This window comes from Marmota marmota, unplaced genomic scaffold (assembly GCF_001458135.2).
Source record: "Marmota marmota marmota unplaced genomic scaffold, marMar, whole genome shotgun sequence".
NCBI classification, from domain to species: domain Eukaryota; kingdom Metazoa; phylum Chordata; class Mammalia; order Rodentia; family Sciuridae; genus Marmota; species Marmota marmota.
In genome coordinates this window covers 40,179,610-40,204,700 of record NW_025999990.1, presented here as the reverse complement: position 1 = coordinate 40,204,700, position 25,091 = coordinate 40,179,610, and the positions used below count along the sequence as shown (strand labels likewise).

Sequence of the window (25,091 nt, the reverse complement as noted above, 5' to 3'; positions counted from 1 at the left end):
AAAAAAAAAAAAAAAAAATCACCATTTCTGAGTCTGAGAGAAATGTTATAAATTTATAAGGTAGGTAAGTAGGTCACTCATTTCCTTCACCCATGCACATGAGAGCCAGAGAGCTTGTCCATGAGTAAGCACCATCATGTGCGCCAGGCACTGTTTAGATGCTGGAGAGTGAAGACAAAATCCCTGCCTTCTCTCTTAGTGGGGGAGGGCAGACAACTACACACACACACAATCTGAGAGGTGACACAGAACAAAATAAAGCAAGGTAGAGGGAGAGCAAGTGTTGAGAGGAGTTGAAATTTTAGGGAAGGAGGTATCAGTAAGGGCCCTGGCAAAGAAGACCAGACATGTTTAAGGGCTGAAGAGAATTTTTTAAAAATTTTTTTTGTAGTTGTAGATGGATACAATGTCTTCATTTTATTTATTTTTATGTGGTGCTGAGGATCAAACCCAGTGCCTCATGCATGCATGCTAGGCAAGCACTCTGCCACTGAACTATAGCCCTAGCCCTGAGCCCTAGAAGGCTCAGCAGGTCATTAGAAGGACTTTGTCTTTCACACCAAATGAGACAATCAGGAAGCCACTGGACATTTTAAGTAAAAGTGGCAAATCCATGAATGTTCAGAAAAATCTCTCTACTTGCCTCTGTAGAGGCACATAGAATCAGGTCCACTTGGGAGGTTGTTTTAATAATCCACATGAAACACAATGGTGACTTGAGCCAGTGAAGGTGGTGATTAGTCTGTTCCCTCAAAGCCTAGGATTTCGAGAAAAAGTTTTAAGTAGATTGAATAGTTGTGCTTTTCATTTAAAATTTTTCTTTTAGATAACTAAAATAATTTCAATTTCCTTAATCAGGCATTCATAATACACATTTAATAACATACAATAAAGTATGTGCATTAAAGTTGGCATGTAAAGAACCAACTTTTGGAAATTGATTTAGCTATGCGTATCGCAAGCTCAAAATGTTAAACACTTTCATCCACTAATCCTACTTCTAAGAATATAGGGTAACATAGTGATGGGATCAAATATAAATGCACAACATATTTATAATAGTCAAAACCACATAAGGGTAAATTCAGGCATGTATAGAAAAACAGACTGATAACATGGCCTTTAGGAGCACTTACAAAAGTTTCATTAGGTTATTTTATTTTTGTGACCAGGCTTTTGGTAAAGATAAAACAGTAGACATTTTAATACTGAATTCTCTGAAACTTGAATTATGTGTTGCCAATGTCAGATACATAAACTCTGACATGCACTCAATAGAAATTAGGTTTAAGGTCTATTCATAAACATGAAAGTATTTCAGTAAAGGACATTTCCCACCAAAGACACTAACCAAAGCTTGTGTTTGGTCAAAGGTTTTTTCTAAAGGGGTCATGGGAAAGAAAAATTGGGAAAAAAATTGAAAATTTCAGATGACCCAATTTTAGGTGACTAGACCATGAAAGTCCTTAAATGCCAGAATAAAGAGTTCATGTTTTATTCTATAGTTGCAAGGATCTATAAAAGATTTTCAACAGATGAAAAAAAAAATCATGAGCCAAATGTAGCAGCATGCTCTAGTCATAGTTGCATGGAAGCCTGAAGCAGGAGTATGGCTTGAGCCCAGGAGTTTGAGGCCAGCCTGGGCAACATAGTGAGATCTCATGTCAAAAATTATGATGACAATGATGATGATGATGATCACAAAGAACCTTTGTAAAATTAAACTGACAATAAAAATCCAACTCTTCACAGAACGTGGTTCAGAAGAATCCCTTAAGATCTACTGATTTAACTTGCAAGGATAAAATACAGAGGGAGTCCCAAAGACAGGGAGACCAAAGGGTAGGCTGGTGTCATAAAGTCGGTTTAAGGAGATACCAAATTGAACTAGTAACAGTAGAAATTTGAATAAGAAGGGGATCTAAGTGTCAAAGCTAATATAATTTTGCTGATATTTACAACCACAACATCTGAATTCTGTCCACAAACATTTTGGTTTTCATCTTGAAAAGTCTTTGACAGACTAGCTAAGAATTTGTACCAGTTTCCTTTAATAAAACACTGAATACAAGATTATTCTGTACAAACCCTTGGCATTATTATAGTCTTCATTACCTTAAACTCTCCAATTTCATTTCTGAAATTATCTTAACCCTATGTATTTACTGTTTATACATATATTTAAAAAGACGTTCTACTCATCTGCATTGATCTTTCAGAAAGTGCTCATAGTTGTGAAGAAGACAAATATTTTTTAACTCCTTCATCAGATATTTATTGAGCACCTTAGCCCACTGAATTTTATTGTAGACATATAAAATAGGCTTGTCATATCACAGTTTTTGAGAAGACACTTAGGAAAATAAAAAATCTCTCCTAGTATTGAATATTATACATATCCTTACACTATGTTGATTTCTTATCAGTTATTCCAAATTGTATTGCTCAGTCATCAGTATTACAGACACGAATACCATCATCTCATAGAGGTAAACTGAACCAAAGAAATTTGACTAAAGGTTTTTGTTTGTTTTGCTGTGCTGACAATTAAACCCAGGGCCTCACACATGGTAGGCAAATACTCTACCATTGAGCCACATCCCTTCCCCTGACTAAAAGGTTTTTTTTGTTGTTTTGTTTTGTTTTTAAACTTAGTTTGGTTATAGTTCTGATATTTTTTTGCTCTAGTCCAAGTTAAATGAATAAATCTTTATATTTCATCTCACTCTGGATTTTTTTTTTTTTTACATCTTTTAAATGTCATTACCATCCTTTTCTTCCTTTCAATGATTCTTGGTGAAGATGACATTTTAAAAGCTCAATGACAGTCATAATTGCATGATTCCGAATATACTAAGAAACAACAAATTGTACACTTTACATGTACATTTACTGTGGTGAAAGTTGTCTAGACCCACAAAAGTAAGCAATGACTGTGACTCTAAGGTTATAATTAAAAGGATAGGAAACATCCTCCACAGTACCACATTCAAAAAACAAAATTCATATTTTGTTAAGTGAATTATATCTAATGAAGCTGTTAACTATTTTAAAAGTACATTAAGAACTGAATTGTGCTAATACAATATTCCAGCCTGAAGTTAATAATCAAAATGACTTTAACTGTTGTCTTTACCAAAGCTATCCCAGATAAAAATAAATGTTAAAAAAAAATAAAAAGCAATACAACATGTTTGCTGAGTTGAAGTAAAGGAATGCCTAAAGTACATATGGACAAATATAGAATTATGCTCAGTTTATTCTAATATTAACATTTCTTCACATTTCCTGGGAACATACAAACTAGGATTCCATTGAGAGAAACTAATTCATGATTAAAAATCGATCGTCAAAAACCCAAGTAACTAAGTCAATTATAAAGCAACTGTTATGAGTTTAAAAACCATGATAATTTTTTAATCATAAGCAATTTCTTCTCAATATTTAAGCTTGATTTTAAGCTATCTACAGTTAATTCTTGATAATTCATAAATAATGCAGACTGAAGACATTAAAAAGTTCCTATTGAAAGATTAATAATCATATAGACAAGTTCATATAAACATATACAGAATTATAAAAGGCCAAGACTGAAAAGAACTAATCCCTTTATTGTAAGGATGGGAGAAAAGAGGCTCAGAGAAATTAAGTGTACTGTTCAAAGTAACACCTAGTAAGTGGCAGAGTAAGGACTCCAACCTAAGACAGTCTGACTCCAAAACCCAAGTCTTCTGGTATTCACAAGCAGAATCCTTATTATGTTGCCAAAATAAATTTAAAGACCTCAAAATGTTCACTTAAATTATTTTATCTTTCTTAAAAGAATAAAATCAGTATTAATCTATACAGCAAGCATCTTCAAGGAGTAGATATTTTTGAACATCCTTTTTAAAATTATAAAATAGTTTATCAAACATAATTCTGAATTCAAACCCCAAAATCGTCTAAAATGTACAAACAAAACCATAAAGGGGAAATACCTATAAAAATGGGTTGAATTAAAAGAGTGATATTTTTGGTAATGTTGTTTTTACCTTTAGCTATGTCATACTCCATAATCATTTTGAGAAAGTTGGAAATTTCCCTATCTAGTCTCTGTTGACATGCTTGTGCTTTCTAGAAAACAAAAAGAAAATTAAGACAAATCAATAAAGGATTTTTATATTACTTATGTTTAATGTTTCTATCAAAACTTTCATTTGTAGTTTGATAACACTATTAAGCTTCAAAGAAAACAATGAGAGAAAATTTCCTTAGAAACTGAATATAATGTTAAATCAATTATAGAATAAATATTTCTTAATTCTAAACACATTCAACATCTCTCATGTAGGTATATACAACTAAATTAATTAACACTACTATCTTTGTTACGCCAAGGATACATGAGGAGTTAGATTTTTCTGATTTATTAACTTATAATCAGTCTGCTTAAATTCATCAAGAAATTATAAAATGCATCCTTCAGGAATATATTTTGAAAACTGTTTTTCTTAAAAGAAAAAAAAAAAAAATCCAGATGGTCCTGCCACTTGGAAACCACCAGCTGACTTTCATCCAGCAATCTAATACATACTGCCCCCACAAAATCAGACCAATGAGGACATTTTCTTAGTAAGTCGAAGCTTATGAAAATAGGGTAAAATCAATCACTGAAAATACTCTTTCTTATAATTTGAAAGTTCTATGCAATTAGATCTCAAAACAAATATAGAATTTTATGATATAAAGGATATCACATCTTAGTACAGATTTAAAGTACAAGAGGAAACAATGTCATTTTGTAGTTAGTTTTATATATAGTTTCCCTTTAAAGATGTGGGAAGAATAAGCCAAAAAATTATAATTGTAAATCTGCTTGGTTATGACAATCAAAATTTTATTCTGAGAATTTTTACTTTATAAATTTTAGAATGACACTGTAGTGGGCAGAGCAATATATTTAGCCTTCTGACACTTCCCTCCTTTGTACTCTAATTTCAACTGGCCTATGAGAAAGCATTTTGCCCACCCAAAATCAAAACTACCATAGCTCAACATGCCAAGGTGACACAGGTAAGCACCCTTTTCTCCTATTTCACCTTTTAAATTTTTTAGTACTTATGAAGCTCAGCTCCATCTCAATAGAATTATTCATGGTACCATATTACTGACAGGCAATGTTTTCTTTTAAGTTTATATAATTCTTTGAGAGTTCTAACAACACCTAAAAATAATTTGTATTTTTTTTCTTTCTTTGGAGAGGAGGAACACCTATACAACATAATTTAGAATATCATAAAACCTAAATTGATATGTCTGATAATTTTTTTCAGATACATGTGAATACAGGTTCAAAAAGGAGAAAAGTCAGTCTGGAAACATGCACTGCAACCAAATGTATTACTCATGACTTATTAACAGAAAATCGTTGCTCTTACTCTATACATATTTAACATTCCTGCTCATGTGCAACTCAACACTACTGTTTTCTCTTTTCCTTTCTATGGTGAAAGTTGTCTTGACACACAAAAGTAAGCAATGACTGTGACTCTAAGGTTATAATTAAAAGGCAGGAAACGTCCTCCACAGCACCACATTCAAATACATTTACCTTTCCTTAGTGTATCTGACAATTTAAAAAAAAAAATAGTTTCCTGGATCAAAGATTTTTTGCTTTGTTTAAAAAGGCATGTAGTAGGTCGGCTGGAGAAGAGCCAACTACACATAACTGTGTTGAGCCAGGCATACATGTGCCTTCTAAACAATTTAGTGCCATTTAACTGATACTAAAAAAGAATGGAGAGGTGATTAATGTAACAAAATATGACATTCTCAGTTTTTTATCATTTCCCCTCAGTAGTTGCTGGTTATATTATAAAATCCTAAATATCTACTCATATAATGTAATGCTTACAAATGCTTTGTAGAGTCTGGGACAGTTCTCATTCCTGATTTCTATGCTATTCATGTTATGTCAGGGGCTCTTTTTAATTTTTATTTACTTATTCTACATAAATGAGATCCCACTGTGAAAAATGTTCTAATACTGAAAGCTGACAGTATTTTAACTTTCCCCAAGGATTCTGGGCACAGCACACAGATCAAGGATCACATCCCATGGAGGCCCAGAGGAATAGAAGGTACCCCAGGTGAGCCACGCTGACAACACAGGTCTCCTATTACAACCTTTGTCCACATAAGACTTTAGCTATTGGTTTTGCTTGACTTAAGCTGATGTTAAACTACCTTGTTCTCACCTACATGGCAGCTCAAATAGTATTCAAATGTAGTAGTTGGCTAGAGAGGAGTGGATGAAGTAAGAGAACGGTAATTAATTCCAGATTATTTGCAACAGAAAATCCACATTTGGTTAAAAAAAGAACAGAAGCAGATTACCTTCTATCCAGCAATAATACAGACAACAGTACAGGAGGTTAAAGAAGACAGACACTGAAGCACATATACTGTATGATTCCATTCTCACAGAATTCTAGAACAGGAACACTGACAATGCCATAATGACACTGGTGCTACGTCAGTATCAGCAGATTGGTGGTTGCCTGAGATGCATCTGACAGTATTTTAACTGTCAGACATTTAAAGTTTCTAGGACATCATCTTGGATATGGAAGTGCAGGAATTTTGAGGTGATAAAAATGTTCTCAATCTTGATAGTAGTAGTAGTTATACAGGGTGTATACATTTGTCAAAATATATCAAACTAAAGACATAAAATGAATTCATTTTACTGTATAATATTATACCTCAATAATATTAATTCAAACTTTCAATAGAGTATAGAGTCCTGATAACTTTCGTCTTAGAAGAAAACAGTCATCTGTCTTTAAGTCCTGCCAAATCCTCTTCAAAGCTAACAGCATATTCCATCTTCCCTTGTTGTCAAGCCTCACACATTCTTTCTGACCTGGTGGTTATTGTGGTCCTGCTCTGTAAATTTCCTTGATGTTTTATTTTGCAGTAGATATTTACACAAAAATTTAAAATGTAGAAAGAAAAAATACTTCCCCTCCAATACCTGACTGCCAGTCCTAGAGCCTCTTTTGCCCCATTCCTAGCCTCAAGGCACCAAAGGCTAATTTCTCATCTTACCAGGGCTACTTTAGGCCTACACAAATAGATGTATGTACATCCTGCTGTTTTTCTCTCCTAATATATTAGTAGCATATTTGATACACCATCTTATACCTTGCCCTTTGCACTTTATATATCTTACTCATGTGCATATGTATTAATCTTTATCAGTCTCATGTTGATGCACATATATCTTTCTGCATATTCAATTTAGTTAGGAATCATTTATTCTTAAACAAGGAAAGTTTTATATTACTTTTTCATTTGGTTAAAATTTAACGTTATCTCCTAACTTATAATACAAATGCAGTTCAGATCCTATACCATAAAGATATCCTCAATAAAACCCTCATTTTGCTACAAGTATCCAAGAGCCTATCCCAGTACTCCCATTAGAACTTCCTATAATGACAGAAACACTATCTATATGTTGGTAGCCACATGAGGCTACTGAGCACTTGAAATGTAACTATTTAAAAGAAGAAACTAAATTTTTAGTTTAATTTTAATTAATCTAAATGTTAACAGCCATGAATGTCTCATAGGAACTGTTAATATGCAGTTCTATACCAATATTTACGTTTGACTTTCTCTTCCAATTTTTTTTTATGAAATATTTTCAAGATGCCATTAAGTTATCATTAAAAGGCCAATGTGTCTATGCTTTGTCTTAGGCTTTTTTCCTTAAGGCCTAACCTGAAGGCAACGGGAATCACAGGGCTTACAGAAAATGTTCAACTTTTCAACTTTCTTGAGTTCCTCAGTTTGGGAAGATGAAAAATATAAAATACGTCACATTTTCAGTATGAACATTTTCCCCCAAATTTCTTTTAAGTCTACTTATTAATATCAAGGAAATACCATCAGTTTTGTAATTATAATTAATTCAGATAATTATAAAGTATTCCTTTCCTACTTAAAATTGCATACTATAGTAATGTGGCCACATCAATGTTTATAGCAGCTCAATTCACAATAGCTAAGCAATGGAACAAACCTAAGTGCCCTTCAACAGATAAATGGATAAAGAAAATATGGTACATATACACAATGGGATATTACTAAGCCATAAAGAATAAAATTATGACATTTGCCAGTAAATGAATAGAACTGGAGACTATTGTGCTAAGCAAAATAAGTCAATCCCAAAAGACCAAAGGCCAAATGATCTGATATGCAGATGCTAACTCATATTGCAGGGGTGGACAGAGTTCATTGGATTAGATGAAGGGGAATGAAAGGTAGGGAGAGGAGACGGGAATAAGAAAGACAATAGAATGAATTGGACATAACTTTCCTATGTTCCTATATGAATACATGACCAATGTAACTCCACATCATGTATAACCATGAAAATGGGAAGTTATTCTCCATGTATTTTGATATGCCAAAATTCATTCTACTGTCATGTATAACTAAAGAACAATAAAAATGTATTCCAATTCTAGAGTAACAAATTTCTTTTAGAATATCTATACCCACCAAGAATAGATCTGTTCCTAAAACTGGCTTCCAAATTTCCTTGTAACTTAATTTAAGAATCAAAGACATCCTCAAGGCAGGATACTACAAGTTACGATTCAACACATTTCAAAAGCATATGAGATTACACCTATTTTAAACCAGCCTCCAGATGCTGAGGCAGAATCAGGGTATACAGAGTTAGCATTCATAGTTGGATAGAGATACGTTAGTCTGCAAAACATGAAAGTGCTTAACACTGTCTAAAATTCTCACTGACTTCAGGTATGTCCTATACACACCATAAGGCAAAATTTTCATAGTTTTGAAGTTCACATATAAACAAAATATTTAAATAAGAAATAAAATACAAAGTATAGTTGAGGTTGATAAGTTCAAATTTTCATAATTTGAAAAGTCCTAAAGAATAAATCTTAAAAGTTTTTTAATGGGCCATGTGTGGTGGTGCTCTGCTGTAATCCTAGTTATCTGGGAGGCAGAGGCATAAATCTTTAAAGTTCAAGGCTAGCCTCTGTGTAACTTAGCAAGACCCTGTCCTCAAATGTTTAAAAGGGGAGGTTATGGTGTTATCCAGTGACAGCGCACCCCTCAATTCAATCCCCAGTACAACCAAATAAAAAAGTTTTTAATGGTATGCAAGTTAGTATGCTTTTATTTTATTTGTAGCTTCCATTAAAAAGATCTTAAAATTACCATAATCTTGGAAAAGATATTGGTATGCTTTGTAAATCCTTCCAGGTTTAATCATATACCTCATATTAAGGGGAGATAAATAGGGAAGGATTTCTTTTCACTTAGGGAATACCAAATAAATTTTAAAGTACTTAATTCAGTTTTATATTTTACTTGTGTAACATGATTTTGGCTATATTTAAGCCTTGTTTTCCCAGTTTTAATGTTGTTGGTGTTATTGTAAATGCTCTAGTCAATATTTTTCGCAAAGTTCACTGATCTGAGAATTATGTTTATAGTTTTCACAATACACCCTAGGTTTTAAAACAGAGGTAGCATTGGTAGAGCAATTGTCAACAAATTCTACAAAATGACTTCAACAAAACATGGAAGAGCCTGAATTCTCTAATGTTCCAACACAAATTTTAAGATTCAAAAATCCTTTTTATATTTAGGGTTACAGGCTCATATCAATAATAATCTGCAGGTGTTAGCAAACTTAGTTTCATTAGAGTTGTTGATCTATAAACATTCAAATCCCACAACTAATCCATTTAATTCATACTCATAAGCTTTTTTTTCCCCCCCTCTGTGTGTGGGTAGAGGTACTAGGGGTTGAACCCTAGAACCTTGCATATCGGAGACAAGTGCTCTAAGCTATATCACCAGCCCTCATTTAATCATTTAATTTATGTTCTGATTAAATTTAGTAGGAAAAGTCATATGCTTTAACATAATCATTTAGGTTGAAATTGATCATCCTTTCGTAGTTTTAGTTCTTCCACACCCAATTCCCATTCTTTGATAAACAAGGTGCATTTAAAAGGTATAGTCATAAAATTGATGTCCCTCCCCCCACTGCCAAAAACAAACCTATTTTATTTTAATTATATATTCGGATATTCCTCAATGGATAAGGCATTGATATCACTTCAGACGAGGGCCTCTCCATTCATTACTGACACCTGACCTTACCTTTAAGCAATGAAGTTACAGATTACAAGTGGTTTTGAATGAAACTACTGACCAAGAAATGTGTCACTATGATTGCATTATCTAAACTCTAAAATAAGCAGTGAAGTCATAAAGGGCAGCAAGTCAAGCTCTGCATGCTCCCTCTACTGGCAGCAGATTTTAAATAGAACAGGAGTCTAATTACAGCCATGTAGAGTTTAAAATAGATAGGTCTAGGTACAGGTCCACATCCATACAGCATATTTATAGAGACATTTTATAGTATCACCAAGACAAAGACATAATCACCAATAGAATAAAACTAAAAAGCAATACTATTTCCACTGTTGTCAGACATCATAATTTCAAAACGTCACCTTTTAATAAAAACTAATTCTTGATTAAAACCTGCATGACAGCTATAAACGTGAGATTATGTTCGGTTTACCTCTAAGGACTCCTTCAAGTCTACAGCAGAAACTGCATCCTCTTCTTCATCATCAGTCAACTGGTCCTGGGAACAGTAGTGAGTGCTATAAGCAGAATGCTCTTCAATTGCTTCCAGCCAGTTCTGAAATAATCCAAGGATTTAAATTAAAGTGAAAGGCATTTTTACTCCAAAGAGTATAGAGATTGCATGTCGATGATATGTAAAGCATGAAATTTACATGAAGGAAATAAATATTATGGCTCAAAATTCAAATGATGCTATCTCTTATCCATGACATGTCTGGTTAAAAAATTTTCCCAATATATATTTTAAAATATCATCTATAAGTTTACATATTCACTAATACTCAAATACATTACAGAAATTAAATAATAAGTGATTTTTAAACTTAGAATAACAGGTTCTTAGCACTGTAAGTTATTACCTAATAATGGAGCCCAACTTTACTATCTTATCAAACTATAAGTACAAGAAACTAAGATCATTTTGAGGTAGCCAACAATTGCCCTTATGCCTTAACTTACAATATTTTTTTTTAAAGCTTGATTTTACAAAAAGAATGTTTGTCCTATAATACATGTCTGTTTTTTTATAGTATTACTTAGGGTCAAATCTTACCATTTTATGAAATGTTGAGGCAGTCATGGATTGGATTGTTTAAAACTCTTTGCAGGGCCCAAGTTAACTACTTTGGAAAACAGGTTCTTTTAATTCTTTATAGGATTTACCAAAAGAAATTTTTTTTAAAAAAAGATCTATCAACACTGCTTTGATTTGAAAGAATACAGACTTTTTATTAAATGATATACCATGAATTTCAATCAGGAGAATTCCAATTTTCTCCTGTATTATTGGTCAACTAACCACAACGTAGTCTATACTGTAATTAGTCTCAGAACACATGGCTGTAGTCCATGTTCTATGATTCATACATTGCATGGCCTTGGGAAATACCCTTAATCCTATATTCTTCCGTTTTCCCACTTATAAATTAAGGGGTATATTAAATAATCATTTAATCTTTGTTTCAAAGTCACTAGCAGCCCCTCAATTCAAAGAATCAAAATGATAAATTATTAATAGAAAATATCTACAGATACATGTTGAAAAAAGAACTAATTCATCATAAGCCAAGTTTTTGAAGCTTCATGTAACTGTTCCCGTTAAAACTATAATCAACATCTTAGATATTAATATTGAATCTATATTTTCACTCATCTTTAAACACCATGTTTTATGAGAAATAAATTAACCCATAAAATTACCTCTCTTGATTGCTTTAGGCTATTCTTAGGAACCCTGAAGCCATGAATAGTGTCATCGAAGCATTTAATAAAGAAGAGGCAGCTATCAGTGGATTTCACCTTGTAAAGAAATCAGTAAGACAACATTCATTCGTGCATACATAATATTTAAAGTATTAATGTGGCTTAATAACATCCAATTGAACAATTTAAAACACTAACAAAAATTGTGGAAAATACTGATACATTAGGTGTATCAAATGCACTGTAGCTTCATCAAATCTGTCTTTCTCACTCTTAATTCCTCAAGGTAAATATTTTTTAGAACTTTATTTATTTATTTTTATGTGGCACTGAGGATCGAATCCAGGGCCTTGCATGTGCTAGACAAGTGCTCTACTGTTGAGCCACAATCCCAGCCCCTCCTCAAGATAAATATTTATAGTTCATTGGGTATGTAGCTTTAGTTCTATTCTTTCTGTTAAGTATAACCTGGTAGGCATTTGGGCTGTAAAATCCTCTATATACTACAGCTCCAATTTCTTCTTCATGCACTCTCTTGAATGTTTTGTTTGTACTGAGTGTAGAAAATGTTTAAGCTGAATGTAAAAGAATGAGTAGTTAGATAACATTGTTAAAGAAGGGGAAGGGAAAGAGGATAGAAGAAATTAGGAAGAATTTTTAAATGTAAGAGCTGGAAAAGAAGAAGGATATTTAAGAATGGAAAAGAGAAGACTTCTGCTTCTAGACCCTATAAGTAACTGCCTCCCTCCCTGCACAAAACAACTACAAAAGCATTTTGTAACCCCCACCCCCTTAGACACACAACAAAAAGCAACCACATAAAGAAACTGTGACCAACCACTAACAGACTAATAAGGAACACAAACTCTTGGAGGAAAAGGAATGAGAAGCTATGGAAATTAGTCTCTCCCCACCCCCACATGGTGTTTCTCCTGGCTAAGTGAAGTTCCTGTGTTATGTGAAGCAACAAGAGTACATGTGGAACAACCAGTTTTTCTGTGGAACAACCAGTTTTTCTTTCTTTGGGAATTAATAAAACAAGCTGGAACTGCAAACACTAGAGAAAGAAAGAGAATCCCCCAAGAGAGAGGCAGGATGTATCTCTTCATATCTCTAACTCATCCATAAACCACACATGCAGGAAAAGATTTAAAGCAGCTCATACAAAAACAGCCTACCCAAACTTGCACTGGAACTGCTGAGGCAAGAAAAAGACTAGCTAACACAAAGGAGAAAACATTCAACAAAAAAAATCAGAATCCAGAATCTCCAGAGCTTATCATTGATAATATTAAGGATACAATCCAAAATTAGCTGAAAAATGAGGAAGCAAGAAATTAGAACACAGTTACAAAAGAAAATCTAATTAAAAAGCAGAATTTAGGGCTGGGGTTGTGGCTCAGTGGTAAAGCGCTAGCCTCGAACGTGTGAGACACTGGGTATGATCCTCAGCACCACATAAAAATAAATAAAGATATTTAAAAAAATAAGCTGTTCTTATTTTTAAAAAAGCAAAATATGTCAGAATGGACAATATAAACCAAAATGTATATTATCTATAAGACACAGAAAAATAAATATAAAAATACAGATTGGCTCAAAGTAAATGGATAGAATAAGAGACGTTATTGCAAACAATTAGGCCAGAGTGGTCATATTAATATCAGACAAAATAAGATTTTGAAACAAAAAGTGTTATAAGGGATAAAGATGACTAATGTATAATGTCAATTAAGAAAACAATCATAAATATGAGTCTGATCCATAACAGGGCAAGAAATTTGCAATTCCACAAGTATAGTTGGAGATTTTAACACCTCTCTCAGCAACTGACATAACAGCCAGCTAAAAACTGAAAAACAACTGGGTGTGGTGGCACATGCCTATAATCCTAGCAGTTTAGGAGGCTGAGGCAGGAGGATCACAAATTCAAAGTCAGCTTCAGCCATTTAGTGAGGCCCTAAGCAACTTGGCAATACCCTGTCTCAAAATTTTAAAAAGGCTGAGGATGTTGCTCAGTGGTTAAGCACCATGCATTCAATCCCTCTTACCAAAACAAAAAACTACCTCAGCAGCAATCAGGAAAGGCCAACATCACAGCATATGAGGTCCACTTACTTTTGGGGACAAGCAAAAAACTCACAAATGAGCCAGAAATTTAAAATCTCTTAAAAATATGCTTTAAAAAAAATAGCCAGACATGGTGGTACACACCTGTATTCCCAATAACTTGAGAGGTTGAGTCAGGAAGATAGCAAGTTTGAGGCCAGCCTTAGCAACTTAGCAAGACTCTGAGAAACTTAGTGAGACCCTGACTCAAAATAAAAAATAAAAAGGGCTGGGGATGTGGCTCAGGGGTAAAGCACTACTGGGTTCAATCCCCAATACAGAAATAAATAAATAAGTATATTTTTAACAAACTGGACAAGGCAATACAATAAGTTATCAAATAGGAAGCATCAATAGAAACAAGTTATAAAAAAGAACCAAATAGAAATCCTAAAGTTGAAAGTCACAAATAATTGAAATGAAGAGTTCACTAAGAGAATCAACAGAAGATTTGAGATGGCAAAAAAAAAAGAATCACTAAAGTAGAAGATAGATCAATCTGAAGAACAGAATGGAAAAAAATAATAAACACTAACTCAGAAAACTATAGGTTGTTATGTGTACTAATAATCAACTGGAATCACAGAAGATCATGGAAAGAAGAGGTTGAAAATATCTCTGAAGCAAAAATGTTGAAAATTTCCCAAGTTTGATGAAAATGTTAAATCTATATTCCCAAGAAGCTTAATAATTCTCTATATGTTAAGTCCAGAGAGATTTACACTTAGAAAGATCTTAGCCAAATTGCTGAAAGACAGAGAAAATCTGAAAAGTAGCAATAAATAAAATGACTCATCAAATGAGAAACAATAGAGGCCAGAGGTAGGAAGGGGGAAAAAAATTCCAAGTGCTAAAAGAAAACTTCTGTCTTGCAAAACTGGTGTTCTGAAACAAAGAGAAAATAAATAAAAACAGAATTCCTTGCTGTGAACAGGCACACCTTACATGAAAGTGTAAAGGAGGTCTGTTAGGCTGAAAATGACCCCAAGCAAGAAATAAAGAGCACGGGTAAAGGTAACTGCACAAGTGATTTTTATAAAGAGTATAAACATATTTTCATCAACTGATTTCAAATAACATAGTAGTTATAAAATAAATACAGTAAAATTAAAAAGTGGTACACCAATAATATTTCTAATCTGAAGAAACCGAAGAGCAGAAAAGCATAAACGTAGTAATAACAAAACAGTAAATATAAATCCAGCCATATCAATAACCGCATTAAGTGTAAATTCATTAAACATTCTAATCACAAGGCAGAGATCATTAGATTAAAATAGAAGAAACCACTATATACTACCAACAAAAGATAGGCTTTAGATTCAAAGACACAAATAGATGTAAAAGATTGAAAAGACACAGTCATGTACCACATAATGAAGTATCAATCAGCAACAGGATATGATGATGGTCCCAAAAGACTATATGGCCAGTGATGCAACAATCTTGGTTCGTGTAAACACACCCCGTGATGTTCACAATGATACAATCACCCAAAGAGACATTACTCAGAATGTATCTCCAGTCCTTAAGCAATTAATGATTGTACCATGTGACCATGTGAGAGCTGAAGTGATTGCGGTAATTACTTAGGGGGACTGAGTTTGTCTCCACTGAACACATATATCGAAGTCTCAACCCCAATGAGACTGTATTTGAATCTTATGGACATTATGTTCAGTGGAATAAGCCCATCATAAAAGAACATATATTGTATGATTTCACTTACATGAGATATCTAGAGTAGTCAGAATCATAGAGATAGAAAGCAGAATGGTGGCTGCCAGAGGCTTCGCAGAGTATGTGTGTGGGGATGGCTACAGGCATTAGTGTTTAATGGATATAGCATCAGTTCTGTGGAATGGATGATGTTCACAGCATCACAACAATGTAAGCATACTTAATGCCACTAAGCTATACACTCAAAAACAATTAAGTTCTACATTATGTGCATTTTACAATTTTTTTTTTAATTTTGGGGATTGAACCCAGGTCTTTCTGCATGAGGCAAATGCTCTACCATTGAGCTACATTCCTAGCCCCACAATTTTTATAAAAGTAATTTATAGTTATACACTCCGACATAAGAAAAAAAGATCTCAATAATCTAAGCTTCTAAGGAAACTGGAAAGAGGGTAGAGTCTGCTTTATCGAAGTCACTCAATTGAATGCCCATTAGCTTGCACTGATTTATGATTCACAGATGTTGGCTTTATCAGACAATTATACAAAAAAACAGAAAGTTTTAAACAAAGTGAGACATAACATGGCATAACATAATCAATTCCACTGAAGCTAAAGGCCAAGAAATTTAAAAAGTACAGAGTTAACTTATGCAAAAAATGTAAGAATGAGAATAAAGGACCCTACTGAATAAAAACCTTTGCATTAAATAGATGAATCGAGGGCAGGAACAGAAGAGATTTCACCAACAGAAGGAAAAAAACATTAGATGGATAAGATTACAGAGGTTCACTGGCTCTCTGGTTTCATGTCAAAGGAGGTTGGGGTGTGAGGGCACTGAAGGGGCCAGGTTCTTGGACCTCCAGGGTGTACTGTAGGGGACTAAGCTAGAAACAAGCCACACTCATCCCACCAAGGGAGTCCCACTGGTCCTGAGAGAGTTTGCACAGAGAAAGGCAGGTGGTATGATAGACAGACAGACTGCTATGGTAATGCTGGCAACCCTAATGGACTTAAAGCCAGAAACAAGAAAGTATGTCTGGGCTTTAGACAGATCAGTCTCTAAAGAGGAAAACCTGCTTATTCTCGTGGCTAGTAAAACAGCTGGAAGTGAATAGAGAGAACCTAAGACTGCTGATTTTGACACAGGCTTTTAATTCTTCTTTAATACAAAAAAAAACCTTCTAGCATCTAGATTTATCTAGATTCATGAAGACACCCACACCCACCAAATGTTAAAAGCTCTACATAGATGTTTTTGGATCACCCATTTTTCACATCACAATATGTGGAGATAAAAGCTGATTATATACATTTTTTTTCCAAAACAGATTTCACATCTTTAATTTTTCTCAAATTAAATACATACAAGCACTTTCGAGGCCATTGCATAGAATCTCAAGATTTTACAGTTTGGGGCAATCATTTGTGGAACTGATTTCACAGTATGTGCAAAAGATGCATATCTCATCTTACCGTACATACTGCTTGAGTGAGGTGTTTGCATCCCTGGCGATAAATATTATGGACTGCATCAGGCCTTCAAAATAATCAAGATAAAAGCAAGAGATAAGTGAAAAAATGTAAGGTTTTAAATTTATATACTGAAAGTTAATAAGTGTAAAGATTATAATACTTACTGTTTCCTATACCATGAAAGGACTCCATGTTCCAACACTACCCAGAATAATCTCCAGCCAAAAAATCTTGAACTCTAAAGGAGAAATGACAAAGATTTCCCAAGCTGACACATACTTGACTGATAAAAAGTAATTAGGTTCTAACAGTTTTGTCTGAGTCTTCATCCAGACAGTAGTACAGAACATTAAAAAACGTTCAAACATGAACTGAGGTACTAAGTGTAGTAACAAAAACATAACACTTCAGGGTGACAGGAACAGAAGAAATGCTACACTGGTGAAATCAATGAGGAGTACATTAATGGTTACTGGTCAGGAATATTTATGAAAATATACCAGCTGTGCACTTCAAAAACAATTTCCTCAAAGTTGTTTATAAATGTCTAATAGAAAAAAATATCCTAATTTTATATAAGTACACATGAACATAAATATATAAAAGGATTGCTTGCAACTGTAAAAGAAATTATGTGCTATAATGTGGTTCATCCTAAAAGTAATTCCTAAGCACAAAGAAGTTTTTAGAACCAAAAGAATTTCATGTGGGAACCCTGTAATGATTCAAATATAATTCTTCCCAAGTCCTCCATGGGTTTGATGTTCATAACAAAAATAATACTGTAATTCTATAGTTTAGTGAGAAAAAAGTACTCTTCCAATTCCTTTTTTGTAGATTCTTAATCACCTAAAAGTATTAGACCATCAAAACAAAATAAAGCAATTGATAACAATCAGGTGAAGCTACTTGAAGTCCAAAGTGTAAAAAATCACTTACATTTTAAGACACAAGAATTACCAAATCACATATACAGATGCTCCTCAACTTACAATGAACTTATAGCCCAATAAGTCTACCACAAGTTAAAAATACTGTAAAGTCAAAAATACATTTAAGGGCTAGGGGTATAGCTCAATGGCAGAGCACTTGCCCAATATGTGCAGGGCCCAGGATTCCATCCCCAGCAAAACACACACACACACACACACACACACACACACACACACACGGGGTGGGGGTGGGGGACATGACACTTAATACACATAACCTACCCCAATATCACAGCTTAGCTAAGCCCACCTTAAATATGCTCAGAACATTTTCATTAACCTTCGGTTGGGCAATATAATTTACTACAAAGCCCATTTTATAATAAAGTATTAAATATCTCATGTACACACAGAGATGGGCATTTTGTAGTAACAATGGGATTCAAAAAACAAAACATGCTGAAGTCATAGCTCAGGGGCAGAGTGTATAGCTAGCATGGGCAAGGCCCTGGGTTTGATCTCCAACTCTGCAAAAAAATAAATAAATAAAAAAATTTAAAAAACAACAAACACAGTTTCCAAAACTTCTGGCAACACAGCACCCAGTATAGTCTTGCTTGCTTCCCCTCATAATCACAAAGATGACTAGGAGCTGCAGCATGTCACCAATGCCCCAGCAGCCCAGAAAAAGAGCAAAATCCAAAGTATTGTTCCTACTGAATACAAATCCTTTCCATATAAAGCTGAAAAAGGGCAAATCAATCTAGTTAATCAAGAACCAGCTGTACTTCAGAAATGACTGAAAAGTTTTTAAGAGAAATGAATTTTTTTTTTTTTTTTTTGGTATCAGGGATTGAACCGGGGGAGCTTAACCACTGAGCTATATCCCCAGTTCCAAGACCTTTTCATGTTTTATTTTGAGACAGAGTCTTGCCAGGTTGCTGAGGCTGACCTTAAACTTGGGATCCTCCTGCCTCAGCCTCCCAAGCAGCTGAGATTACAGGCGAGAGCCAAAGCACCCACATCAGTTTTTCATTTATTTTTTTTTTTTTTATTTTTTGGTACCAGGGATTGAATTCAGGGGCACTCTCCACCACTGAGCCACATCCCCAGCCCTATTTCGTATTTTATTTAGACACAGGGTCTCACTGAGTTGCTTAGCAACCTTGCTTTTGCTGTGCTGGCTTTGAACTCACAATCCTCCTGCCTCCAAAACTACTGGGATTACAGGAGTGCACCACCATACCCGGCTCAGAATTTCATTCCTTTTTAAGACTTGGTAATATTTCATTGTATGCATTTACCACATTTTGTGTTCTCAATTCGATTACTGATAGACTTAAGCGGTTGCCACCTTTGGGTTATTGTGAATAATGCTGTGATGAACATTTGCACACAATTAAGTTTGAATTCCTCTTTGAAATTCCTTTAGCACATAGCCATGAGTGGAATTTCTGGTCATATGAAAATTCTGTTTAATTTTTGGAGGAACTGTGAAGCTGTTTTCCACAGTGTCTGCACCATTGGACATTCCCACCAGTGGACAAGGGTTCCAACTTCTTCACATCCTTATCTAAACTTGTTCTTTTCCATTTTTGTTGTTTTGTTTTATAGTCATCCTAGTAGATATGCCCAAAACAATTTGATCCTTAGAATCTGAGCAGCAACTTTCACAAGCAGCAATGTGAAAGAAGGAGATTGGCCATTTTGGATTTGAAAATACACTGACACATCAGGTGCAATGGCAGTGGCCTGTAATCCCAGCAATTTGGGAGGCTAAAGCAGGGGGATTTCAAGTTCAAGGCCGGCCTCAGCAACTTAGCAAGACCCTGCCTCAAATTTTTAAAAAATTTTCTAAAACTAAAAAAAAACAAAAAACAGCTGTTGATGTAGCTCAGTAGTGGAGCATCCCTAGTACCAAAAAGAAAAAAGAAAAGACACTGATGCCACCATTTTAAGGAGTTTAATCTAGGTCAGCTTTAACTATAGATGTTTACTGGTGGTCTCATTTTATGTCCTGTGACATAAAGAGGGGGCAGTGGGGACATAAAAGTTACAGAGATCCTCCTCACTTGTAAAGATGTTAACTGGTTCCTGTTAAGGGACAACATCAAGTAAATTGATGAGTTACCCATAGGTGGCAATAAAGTATGGACATGTAACAATCAATATATTCTATACCTCATCTGTAAGGAAGTTTTCCAGAGTTGAAGACAAATATCAGGGGACAAAATTCAATCTCTGAAACAACTCGGTAAGACTCACATTAACATTGACTTTTCGAACTCCCAACCCTCATATCAACTCAGTATTATAGCCAATCATGTTGATTCTCTCTTCAATGAGAAAATAAAAGCAATTATAATGGAACCCTCAGATCTCTTCTTCACAGACTGCCCCCTGTCTATTCTCCTGCTGTCTCAAGAGAGACCCCCACATCTTTTTCAAGACCACCTGTCCCTTGTGGCTTGCCCTCCCAGTGGTGCCAGGTCCCCTAGGCTCTCCTGTCCTTTCTCTCTGACATCTTCCTTTTGAGGCCACAAACACCTTTCCTTCACTAAATTCCTGAAACCCAATGTTTCTACTGGAGAGCCCCTGACATAGTGAGCATGGAGCAAAAGAGGACTCCCCATAGCAGAATGAGGTCTGGAAACTAAAAAGGAAGAGCAATAAAGCAATAGATCCGGAAATGGAGTTGGAGGCGAAGGTGCATCAATGGAGGAGGAAATTTAAAAAGCCATATGAACTTACCTTCCAGAGAGGACCTTCATATCGTTTCAAAGTTTTGTAGATGACCTATCAAAAATACGTTTTGTTAAAAATGCATCTATATATTTCAATATTTTAGAAAAAATTCTAAAATTATTATGTACATTTAACCCATTATTACATACCTTGTTACCAACAAGAATATGTTTCATCTCAGCACCCTGGGCAAGGTCAAGAGGTTTCTGTTCTGTATAAAATACAAGGGGAAAAAGCCACAATGAGCTCAATTGTACTATAAAATTGATGCTGCAACTGCAATTGAAGCATCTTCATTCTTCCATCAATTACACTACCCCATTTCTACCACCCTACTCTCCTCTGCAAAACAATCACCTATGGGAAGTTGCCATCTCAATTCTTTAGGGTCTCATTTTTAGCAGCTACTAACCCAGCAAATCAGATTAACCTCAGAACACTCTGAGATCTGTCAAGCTTTTTGGTCTTAAATCACCATTTTCCAAGATTGCTGTAACAAATTACCACAATCTACCAAATTATATTGTTATATTTATTTATAATGTATTTATAATATACCAAATTATATTGTGCATGTATGAATATGTAACAATGAATCCCACCAGTAAAAAATTAAAAAAAATTAAAGTTACACATAGTTTAAAACAATATGAACAGATTATAATTTAGTTATTTAAACATTGTATAAACTTAAATCATTACGTAGCCCTTTTATAAATTGCAAACACTTGACATGTATTGGCAACTTTTTGTATACATTTCTTTCTTTTTTGTGGTGAGGGAAAGTACTAGGGATTGAACACAGGGGTGCTTAACCACTGAGCCATCTCTCTATCCCTTTTTATTTTATTTTTTAAAATTTTAGGACAAGGTCTTGCTAAGTTGCTTAGGGCCTCACTAAGTTGCTGAGGCAGACTTGAACTTGAGATCCTCCTGTCTAAGCCTCCCAAATTACTGGGATTATAGACATATGCCATCACACATCGCACATTTCTTTTCAAGAGAGTCTATTATGTGTCAATCGCCACTGTAGGCACTGGGGATTCAGCAGTGAACATTAAACAAAAATGGGATAGGAGGATAGGAAAAGAACAGAAATAAGGAAAGAATGTTAGTGATTTAAAAAGACATATCAGGCAATGAACTATATTATGCCAAGATTTTTTAAATGACAGATTTGACAGACTGGATGGGATATTTTAGATTGGAGGTTGAGGGACTCACCTGGGAAGACCTTCCTAGGAAGGGATATTTATACAGAAAAGGAGTGAGCCTCATGAAAACAGAGTGGAAAGGCATTCCAGCAAAGAGAAGAGCTAATGCAAAGGACTTCAGGGAGGCAGAAATGAATTAGTGGGCAAGAGATCAAGTTAGAAAGGCTATACCATACAAGGGCTTTACATGCCAGACATTTGTGAGACAGTATAAAAAAACAGAGTTTTAATCTAAATATGACAGAAAGCCACCACAGCGTTTTGAATAAAAGAGTAAGATGATCTGACTTATGTTTAAACTGTCAAAGTGAGTTTGAGCTATTTCATAATGTTAAGAAATTACCAGGCTGGGGTTGTGGGTCAGCAGTAGAGCGCTCACCTAGAACACATGAAGCCCTGGTTTCGATCCTCAGCACCACATAAAAATAAGTAAATAAAATAAAGGTATTGTGTCCAACTACAACTAAAAAATAAATATTTTAAAAAGAAATTACCATATTAATAGGATGCTATTGTGCTTCTGTTAGTAACTCTGATACAAATTCACATACCATACAATTTACTAATTAAAGGTACACAATTAAATAGTTTTTAATATGTTCAGAGTTGTACTACCATCATGTAATTTTTAAAGGAGTGCTTAGCTATATTTGACACACTGAAATATTTACAGATGAAATGGCATACTATCTGGAACTGCCTTAAAATAATCCAGGTTGTGGGACAAGATATAAGGAGAGAAACCATTACTGAGAATTCCTGAAGGAGAATGAGGCACATATCAATTAATTATACTATTCTAGTTTTTAAGTTTTAAGAATCTCCATCACAATATTTTTTAAAAGGTCATTGTAGAGGCTGGGTGGAAAATGGCTTATACACATGAGTAAGAGAAAAATCAGAGACTAGTGGTGACTCCAATAATGCTGGTCAAAGGCAGTGGTGGTTTGGACTAGACATTCAGAATTCAAAGAGATGGTCTTAATATAGAGAAGCATATGGGTTTGGGATTTACTTTAGAGTCAATTTATAGAACTGCTAATGTATAAAACTGGAACTGATAAAAACTATTTCTTTGTGAGGAAAAAATATTTTTAAACATTAACCAAGAAAATAATCAGTCTAGTTTTTCTAACTACCAAATAGAAAGATGACTTATAAAGGTCTGCAATTCAGTGTTACTTTCACTCTACCTTAGGGCACTTTTGAGAAACCATTCCTTTAGGCAGAGGGAAAGAAGATAATATGATTTATATCATAAAATTCTGTCCTAATACCAAAAATAAATTCTGAACTCCTGCTAAGTAGATGAAATCCCATGACAGAGCCTCATTTCTATACTCAATGTCTAAAGTACCTGACATACAATAAGAACACAATGAAATATAATTTGAATTAAGCAAAATAACTTCGCTACCTATATGAGCTCCATAACCAATCATTTCAAAAATGTATATTTCTTATTGACTGAGATAAGTAAAAAAGATGGAATATTTTAAACTTTCATGATATATATTTGTCCCTTAATGGGAAAATTCAATAGATTCCATTTCTCTCCAAATGAATTTCCACAGAATACAATTTTAATTAAATCCCAACTTTTTCAGAAAGTTTTTCAGGAACCTAAAAGAATAAACAAATAAGAAGGTCAAAGAAGATCCTAAAAAATAAAGTAAGAGAGTGGGGCTCAGCAGCAGCACACTTGCCTGGCATGTGTGACACACTGGGTTAGATTCTTAGCACCTCATATAAATAAAGGAGAAATTTATTTTAAAAAAAAGGAATAAGGGGAAAACTTTCCAGACATTAAAACAATCATTAAAAGTAGAATACTGGGGCTGAGATTGTAGCTCAGCAGTAGAGTGCTTGCCTAGCATGTGTGAAGCACTGGGTTTAATCCTCAGCACCACATGAAAATAAATAAATAAAAATATTGTGTCCATCTACAACAAAAAATATTTTTTAAATGTAATACTGGCAAAGGAAGAGACAATTAAAGAAAACAGGGCATAAAAAGAAATTTTTTTAACTTTCAAACATTTTATTTATTTGTTCTAACTAGTTATACATGACAGCAGAATGCATTTTAACTCACTTTTACACAAATGGAGCAGAACTTTTCATTTCTCTGGTTGTGCATGATGTAGAGTCGCACCATATGTGCAGTGATACATGTACGTAGGTAATGATGTCCATCTCATTCCACCATCTTTCCTGCGCTCATTCCCCCACCTCTTCCCTTCCTCTCCTTTGCCCAAAGTTTCCCCATCCATCCCATACCCCTGCACCCATTGTGGATCAGCATCCACTTATCAGAGAGAGCATTCAACCTTTGGTTTTGGGGGATTGGCTTACTTCGCTTAGCATGATATTCTCAAAATCCATCCACTTGCGTGCAAATGCCATAATTTGATTCTCTTTTAATGTTGAATAATATTCTATTTTGTATATATACCACTGTTGCTTTATCCATTCATCTACTGAAGGGCATCTAGGTTGGTTCCACAGTTTAGCTATTGTGAATTGGCAGTGTCACTATAGTATGCTGATTTTAAGTCCACTGGGTATACCTGTGGGCTATCTCTTCACATTATTGATTGAAGAAGTTAAATTCTTAAAATGTATGAGAAAGATATGACATTAATGGAAAAGGAGAGATTACTTGATAAGGATATAAAATGATTAGCAATGTGGGACGCATATCAATTTTCATGTTCAAAACCCTAACCCATACTTGTAAAGGACCAAGCCCCTCATCATCCTCTGATATCACCTACTGCTCCCCAGCACATCCTGCTCTAGCAGATTCTTTTTTTTTTTTTTAATGTTTCTCTTCTTTTTTTTAATTTTTTATTGTGGGTTGTTCAAAACATTACAAATTTCTTGACATATCATATTCCACACTTTGATTCAAGTGGGTTATGAACTCCCACCTTCACCCCATACACAGATTGCAGAATCACATCAGTTACACATCCATTGATTTACATATTGCCATACTAGTGTCTGTTGTGCTCCGCTGCCTTTCCCA

At 34.4% G+C, this 25,091-nt stretch overlaps 1 protein-coding gene across 9 annotated transcripts in view; it reads right to left on the bottom strand.

Annotated features, from left to right (window-relative positions):
- Osbpl1a (oxysterol binding protein like 1A) overlaps positions 1–25,091 on the bottom strand; it is a 204,914-nt gene that overhangs the window by 131,716 nt on the left and 48,107 nt on the right. For 4 of the 9 annotated variants that reach the window (XM_048806415.1, XM_048806414.1, XM_048806416.1 and 1 more), the window contains 8 exons: positions 22,440–22,523; positions 20,996–21,057; positions 20,853–20,897; positions 17,334–17,407; positions 17,170–17,233; positions 11,899–11,997; positions 10,631–10,753; positions 4,035–4,116 (listed from right to left, as the gene is read on the bottom strand). In XM_048806415.1, coding sequence (XP_048662372.1) covers positions 4,035–4,116; positions 10,631–10,753; positions 11,899–11,997; positions 17,170–17,233; positions 17,334–17,407; positions 20,853–20,897; positions 20,996–21,057; positions 22,440–22,523 — 633 coding nt within the window. The remainder of the gene's footprint in view (positions 1–4,034; positions 4,117–10,630; positions 10,754–11,898; positions 11,998–17,169; positions 17,234–17,333; positions 17,408–20,852; positions 20,898–20,995; positions 21,058–22,439; positions 22,524–25,091) is intronic. The other 5 variants (XM_015482471.2, XM_048806420.1, XM_048806422.1 and 2 more) reach the window with 3 other exon arrangements.